Source organism: Sorex fumeus, unplaced genomic scaffold, assembly GCF_029834395.1.
Source record: "Sorex fumeus unplaced genomic scaffold, SorFum_2.1 ptg000037l, whole genome shotgun sequence".
Taxonomy (NCBI): domain Eukaryota; kingdom Metazoa; phylum Chordata; class Mammalia; order Eulipotyphla; family Soricidae; genus Sorex; species Sorex fumeus.
This window is the reverse complement of record NW_026606094.1, coordinates 49,501,219-49,508,789: the sequence shown is the minus strand read 5'-3', so window position 1 is coordinate 49,508,789 and position 7,571 is coordinate 49,501,219. Positions and strand designations below refer to the sequence as shown.

Genomic DNA, 7,571 nt, shown 5'->3' with positions numbered 1-7,571 from the left:
ATTTATGCTCCTTTACAGAGCTGTTCAGAATCTGACAATCTTAAAGAGCTTAAACCACAAGCAGAGAAATACAAGAACAGAAAGAGAAGGACTTCACATGAAAAACAATGGAAGGTTATTAATGAAGGACTGAAAATTAAAAACCTGCTGGAATTCTTTTTACAGCGGTCTGGAAAATGCAGATGTATTCTGAGAAGACACTGTTCCTTTAAGTTACTTACTGAATCCACCCAGATCTTGCACCCTGGCCAAATGCCTGACCACTCTTGCTTTAATTTAGTCTAATAAACATGAATGAAAGATTGCAAAAGATTCTAAAGCAAAGACAATTTTTAATTCCCACAGAACAGAACAATATCAAATAGCCATCTGTTCCCAACAATCATCCTTGCTGTTGGCATGGCATTTGTTTAGCAAGTCTTTAGTTCCTGTCTGACAAGCTACATTAGGTAAGCCATAACTGTTCTGTTTTAATCACTAACAATCTGATAGGACTTTTTTAGAAATCATGGAAGAGTTCATGGGTTACGTATTTATTATGTGAACAAAGTTTCTCATAATGTTTTACTCTCTGCTAATACTTTTAAATAATTATAATAAAATATTAAAATTGTAAAAAAATTATTTTAAAGTTACTTTTAAAATTAATTTTTAATTTACAATCTACTGTCTGGCATTGCATTGATGTTAATGTCTTTTTAAGCATCTTTATTTTAATTTGAAGCTTTTATGGTTTAATCTTAATTACAATATACTTTATATAACTTGACTAGCTTGAACATTTGAATAAAATCTTTATCTTCATGTCAAAATGCATTAAATTGTTAACACTAAATGAAATTGGTAAATTGCTGAAAATCGTGTTTCTGAAAAATAATAAAATAGAAAGTCTCATGAAGTTATTGAATCTGATATTTAGTCAATATAAGTTTTAGGAAAAATATAACATTTAGTTAAATAAATTACTTATGCCATTATAAGATGTAACTTAGAGTAAGTGAGGAGCTTAATATTTATTTTATTTAAGTAATAGCATTTTTTCTTGAGGCCTCTTTTGTTTGAATATGATATATAAAAAGAGAGAATGATGAGCATTATTAAAAACTTGAGGGCAAGTAAAATACGGCAGAAATAAAATGGGTCAAACTTATAAAGAAAGTCAAAATTACAAAGAAAAATGTTAGGAAAATGATAGAACTAAACATTAGGGAAATAAAAGTAGAACAGCATAAGGGTGCCTTCTGGATAATATAGAAAAATGAAAAGAAATAACAAATATTTAGTTTACCTAGACAAAAACAAACATAAGAACAAATAAAAATAAATATAATGCTTATTTCTAATAAATAATACAATTTTCATTAGTAAACATTTTATATATAGGAGTCCAGGTTTGAATTAATGATGTATTCTGAGAATATCGTAAAAACACTTGCTTAGTTTGGGGAAAAGATAAATTTTCATTTAGAGCTAATATCACCAAGTCAAAATGTGGCCTATAAATAGAACCAGAGCAGTTTTCTTTTAAGAAGACTGAATGGAAAGTTGCCTTAATCAGGTATCTTACAAATAAATCTACTACTTCTTAAAATGTAAATCTTATAAATAAATAAGTTATCTGATATATATTATATACATATATATATCTTATTTTCAAAGAAATTGAATTCTTGGCCTCTTCTTTCCAGAACTTTTGAAAAGTTCTCAGATGTTCCTCATGGTATGTGTTCAACAAAAAGGCATTTGTAATAACAAGGACATAGACATGTTATTCCTTTTCCCCATCTTAAAATGCAATCACAGCTGTGTTTTGCTATAGAGCTGTACTCTTACTAATCTTCAGAATTAAACTTGTTTATCCTTTATATCCTTTTGCTTTCTCCTACTTTATTACTAAGATTACTTGTGGAGGTATGATCTCTCTCTCTCTCTCTCTGTGTTTTATTTTCTTAAGACACTTCCTTTACTTCTATTTTTTTAATACCCTTCTGTCTTCACATATTAACATATATTGTCTGAAGAGAATTGACTTTGGCCAATTACACTTGACACATGTGCCAGCAGAGATTCTTGGGCATACTGATACAAAGTCAGTTTAATAAACTTCCTGCTGGATGATTCTATTTGAAGACTATAATATGGAATCATGTACCTCTTGTCAAACCCCAGCCTGAGAGCTTATTTCCCTTTGGGGTTTCTCACCTGGCATGTGTGGTAGAAGCCATCTTCACTGACTTCGCACATTCATCCCTTGTTCAATACCTGGGAAAATTCATGCCCATGATTTCTCAGTTTTGTACCGTAGAGGCAAGTTGCCAAAATGTGATTTCTTTTCCAAAATTTCTCAAGTCAATATAGTTTAAGCTGGCAAGAACATTGTATTCCTGAAAGTCAACTATGAGCAACTTTGTCAACTATGATGTCTTAATGAAAAATTAATTTTAAGAAGAGAGATAAAAGAACTCCCAACTCATGTAGAAGAATGGTTCAAAAAAAAGGCTTCCTTTCTTCCATTCCCAGGAATACTGTGCTATTCCTTTATGATTCTTTTCAAACAAATTTGTGAATTTAAAAAGTATTGGTAGATAGTTGGGAAAACTGAGTGATAAAGTTAGCTGAATATATTAACACAAGATTAGATTTTTCATTGATAATCCGAAAAAAAAGATTTCGGAGGGTTTTTCAGAGAGTGTATCTCCTGATTTCAATTACTGTCCATTAGTTCTTACAATTAAGAGCAGAAAAACAGAATTACTTAACACATTTAACTTGTTTAATTCTCTTTTGACTCATTACATATGCAGATATAGGTTATACACTGAACTCTGGTGGAGTTGACATTTCCAAAGTAAGGGTAAAAAGGAGATATGGTTATCTATGTAACTATTATCATGAAATGAATGAAATTACTCCTCAGCAATCTGAATTCATCTGAAAAAAAGTGGAATTACAGGGCTGCCACCCAGGTTCCATCACTATAAATCATCCCAAATATCTCCAGATGTGGCTCTGAGGTTTCCCCAGTACCTCAGAGCCCAAGTAGCACTGCAATCTCAGGCCTTAGCATTGAACCACCGGCCAGATTTGGTTGAGTGTCTCCAGGAGAAGCTCTGGACCCCTTGAGCACTGTTTGGGAACCACAAAGAATGTGGAATTGTCAAAGAACTCTAGGGTGACCATGATTAACCCCTAATCACTGTATAGGGTGGGAATAACATACAGGGTGGGACTGAAATGTTTTTGAATGGGTCTCCTTTCTCCCTTCTCCCCATAATGGGAAATCCAGACCAACAGGATAGGATTCTTTGAATATACGGGCTGGAGCAATAGCAAAGTGGTAGGCGTTTGCCTTGCATGCGGCTAACTTGGCCAACCTCGTTCAATTCCTCCACCCCTCTCGGAGAGCAGGGCAAGCTACTGAGAATATCTCGCCCGCATGGGAAAGCCTGGCAAGCTACCCGTGATGTATTCAATATGCCAAACACAATAACAACAATTCTCACAATGGTGATGTTACTGGGCCCGCTTGAGCAAATCAATGAACATTGGGAGGACAGTGACAGTGATAGAAATATACATCAATAAATATTTAGTTATAATACCATACTTGGATTATAAATATTTAAAAATGTCGATATAGGTATGCTTCTATGGCTGAATAAAAATTATTTATTTCTGTCACATGCTACTTTCAATTCTACTGACTTGAAATAAAAAATATCAAATATGTATTTTATTAAAATATTTATAACTGACTTTTCTATTAAAGGTACTACAAGGTCGATGAGTTTTCAACATCTACCATAATGTGGAAGAGAAATTTCATCTTTTATTTCCTGCTTTTGCCAACTATTATGAGTCAAATAATACAGAGACAAAGAAAGAAAGGATCGAAGTCTAATTTACATGCAAGAAAAAATGATTTCTGGGGTAAAAAAGTGTTTCATTTCTGGTCATGATGTTTAGTTTTAGTCTTCTAAATTAATACTATAAATTTAAAAAATATCACTTTATGTAAATAGTGAAACATATATGTGACATTCTGTTTTGGCAAGTTTATATTATAGTAATATGCCTTACTCATTGTTCATACTGACAAAACAATAGTTTTTAAAAGCTGCTGCACATTTAGTCACTCATTTTGGTCTCACAGTAAACTTGTAAATATGCACAATAACACTGTCATTCTTATGAAGAAATTGAGGCTTCAAGGCCCAGAGGCCTAGAATATAGTTCAAAGTGATGGGCTGCATGTCTTCCAAGTGCACAGGGGACTGGCAATGGTTATGGCCCACCATGGCGGGAGACTTCTATAATATGGAAATTGTTTCGCTGTGTGTTGTTTGTTTAGGGCTGGTGTGGAGAGATGTAAAAAGGAAAAGAGATTGAGGTTCAGAGTGATTGAGTATCACACGTAATTAGCAACACTATGCAGAGCAAAGATTCCTGAGCACCATTGCTGTGTGCTAGAGACCCCCAAGCATGGTGCCCCCCACGCAAAAAAGCAAACCTAACCTCTTTGTTTCAAAGTTTCTTTCTTCTTTACTTTTGTGAAATATCTAGTCATTTTCTCCCTTGATTGCAAAAAATAAAAGTTATAACAATAGTGGAAAAATGAAAGGGCCTCACCAGTAGAACTTGTACCCTGAAAATTAGGTGGAATACTATTTACTTAGTATTTAGAATTCTAAGTAACATTCTAAATAATATTCTAAATAGAATGGTAGAATTCTATTTAGAATGTTACTTGCAACTGTATGGCTATTTACTGAATTTTAAAGCTATGACATTCCCCCTTTCCTCCTATTTTAAGCAGGCTTTTATTTGTTTGTTATTGATGTATATTATTTGGGGCATGGTCAAGGTTGGGCCACACCTGACGATGCTCAGAGCTTGCTCCTGCTTTTGTGCTCTGCAATCATTCCTGGCAGTGCCCAGGGGACCATATGTGGTGCCATAGATTGAACCTGAGCTGACCTTGTGCAAGGAAAGCATCTTTACTCTTGTACCATTCTTCCTGACTCTAGTATGGACGGCTTCACAGGAGGAAAATTAGTTTCAGATTAAGAAAGATTCATTTTAAACAATTTAGGTCGCATCTTTAGAGGATCTTCCTTTCTCATTTCTTCCACTCCTTCCCCCCACCAAACAAACAGTATTTAGCGCGCCAATTACCATATTCAAAGCTTTTTCATGTGTAGGGAGGAGCACTGTGCCTAACCTACTTTTTTATTTAATTTTTTTTTTAATTTCAGACTCCACTTGCTTCATAGATATTGTCTTTATCGTGGACAGCTCAGAAAGTTCTAAAATTGTTCTTTTTGATAAACAGAAAGAATTTGTAACTAGCCTGAGTGAAGAGATTTTCCAATTGACCTCTTCTCACTCTCTGAGCTATGACATCAAACTGGCAGCTCTTCAGTTTAGTAGCTCTGTCCAAATTGATCCACCTTTTTCTGCTTGGAAGGACCTGCAGACTTTTAAAAAGAAAGTCAAGTCTATGAATTTCCTTGGGCAAGGCACTTTCTCTTATTATGCCATTACCAATGCAACTAGGTTACTTAAAAGAGAAGGACGGAAAGATGGCGTGAAAGTAGTCTTGCTAATGACAGATGGCAAAGACCATCCAAAGAGTCCTAGTGTTGAAAGTATTTCTGAAGATGCAAGAGCTGCAGGAATATTATTTATCACCATCGGACTTTCCACTGTGGTTGATGAAGCCAAACTTCGTTTGATATCTGGGGATGCATCTGGTGAACCCATTCTTCTATTGAGTGATCCAACCATTATAGATAATATTCGGGATCGCCTGGTAGGTATCTAACACACTGCTGTTTCTCTCATCATAATATTAGTAGCTTGCTTACTAATTCCATAAAGATAAATTCTGGATCAAAAACAAATAATAGTGAAAAAAATCCTTCTTGGAAGAAACAAGAATGTGAAATCTTTACTTCCTTAATAATTTACACCAGAAAAACTGAGAAAGTACCAGGCTCAGTCTCCGGAAATAAATTTCTAACTTCATTTCTAGCCAAAGCTGAGGATTTAGGAAAGACTTCTTTCCAATCATACCCCTCAAGCTCTTCCTTATATATCGTGGGATCATAAATACTATTGACTACTGTTTAATTTGTGGTCATCTTGTGGTCTGCTATATTTATAATAAGTTGATCTCTTCCATTCCACATCTGCAGAAATATTTTTTACTCTTTATACTTACTGCCCTAGTATTACTCAAACTAAGTTTATTAGTATCCAGTTATCCCCTTGTTTTCTTGGTGTTAGCAAAACTACTGAATTTATTTATTCATTTAAAAATGTGTTGAGTTTTTATTGTGTCCTTAAAATAATGGGATTCTTCATTATTATCATTATTATGTTTTATTTTAGTTACCATGATTTACAATAATATTAACCATAGGGTTATAATAGTGTTCAGGTTTCAGGTACTAATGTACAAAGCTACTGAACACCCCTGCCCACTGAAATGCCTGTGATTCTTCCCCATATTCCTTTTTTACCTCTGGTCAAATGTTCCTTCCCTCCCCCCCCATTATTCATAAATGAATAGTTTTGGTCTTCGTGTATACTGTTACCTCCCTTAGCACATCCATATGCATAAGATCACTCAATTTAATGTCACTTATAACCTGTAGTTACCCAATATTTTCTCTCAGTGGATCAGTGAGTCGCACTGGATGGTCTGATTAACTACATCAATGCTTTACTTTATTGGTTACTTAGCTGTGTGCGTGAGCTTTTTATGCTGCTTGGGAGAAAAATGAAGCAAGGCAATCAAAATAAAATTTCTCCAAAATTTTTCTTAAGGGGAAAACACTTGGAGGTCTAGTGGTTGGTTTGCAAAGAACTAAGACTTAATTTTCTTTTAAAAATTCTGATTTTCTCTTAAGTTTATTGAGAAGAAAGAGCAAGACAAATATGTTTCTTAGATACTTAAAATTTTATATGGCTATTTTTATAGGTTTCCAAAAACATTGGGTCCTGTTTAGAGACCAGTTTTTTCTTGCCCCAAATCTTCGCCAAATCCCAACATTTATTTTTGAAGTCAGTTGTTTTCAGCATGAGAAACTTTTCTTATCAAAATAGTAGTTATGTCTTGAGTATTCTTTTTGTTTTAGGCATTTCTCTGAGCACTTTGCAGATTTTAGTTCATTCAATATTTACAACAATTTTATGAAGTATGGATAGCACAGTGGTAGGGCGTTTGCCTTGTGTGCAGTCAGCCTGGCTGAGCCGGGTTCGATTCCTCCAACCCTCTCAGAGAGCCCGGCAAGCTACCAAGAGTATTTCGCCTGCACAGTAAAGCCTGGCAAGCTACCCATATTTGATATGCCAAACACAGTAACAAGTGTCAAAATGGAGACGTTACTGGGCCCGCTAGAGCAAATCGATGAACAACGGGAGGACAGTGACAGTGATCTACTGTCATTACTATCACATTTAATAGGGGGAAATCCAAGGCCTACTTAATACCTGCATTGCAAACCACAAGACCCTAAAGGAGAGAGAGAGAGTAAAAGGGAATGTGCCTGCCACAGAAGCAGAGG

The 7,571-nt window shown here is 34.7% G+C and overlaps 1 protein-coding gene across 1 annotated transcript in view; it reads left to right on the top strand.

Moving 5' to 3' along the window:
- The first annotated feature begins 362 nt into the window (after window positions 1–362).
- The window catches only part of COL28A1 (collagen type XXVIII alpha 1 chain), a 197,267-nt gene continuing 190,058 nt past the window's right edge, over window positions 363–7,571 (top strand). Inside the window, exons 1-3 of the mRNA XM_056118311.1 lie at window positions 363–449; window positions 3,770–3,930; window positions 5,256–5,812. Of these exons, the coding sequence (XP_055974286.1) occupies window positions 3,807–3,930; window positions 5,256–5,812 (681 nt within the window). The 5' untranslated portion in view covers window positions 363–449; window positions 3,770–3,806. The remainder of the gene's footprint in view (window positions 450–3,769; window positions 3,931–5,255; window positions 5,813–7,571) is intronic.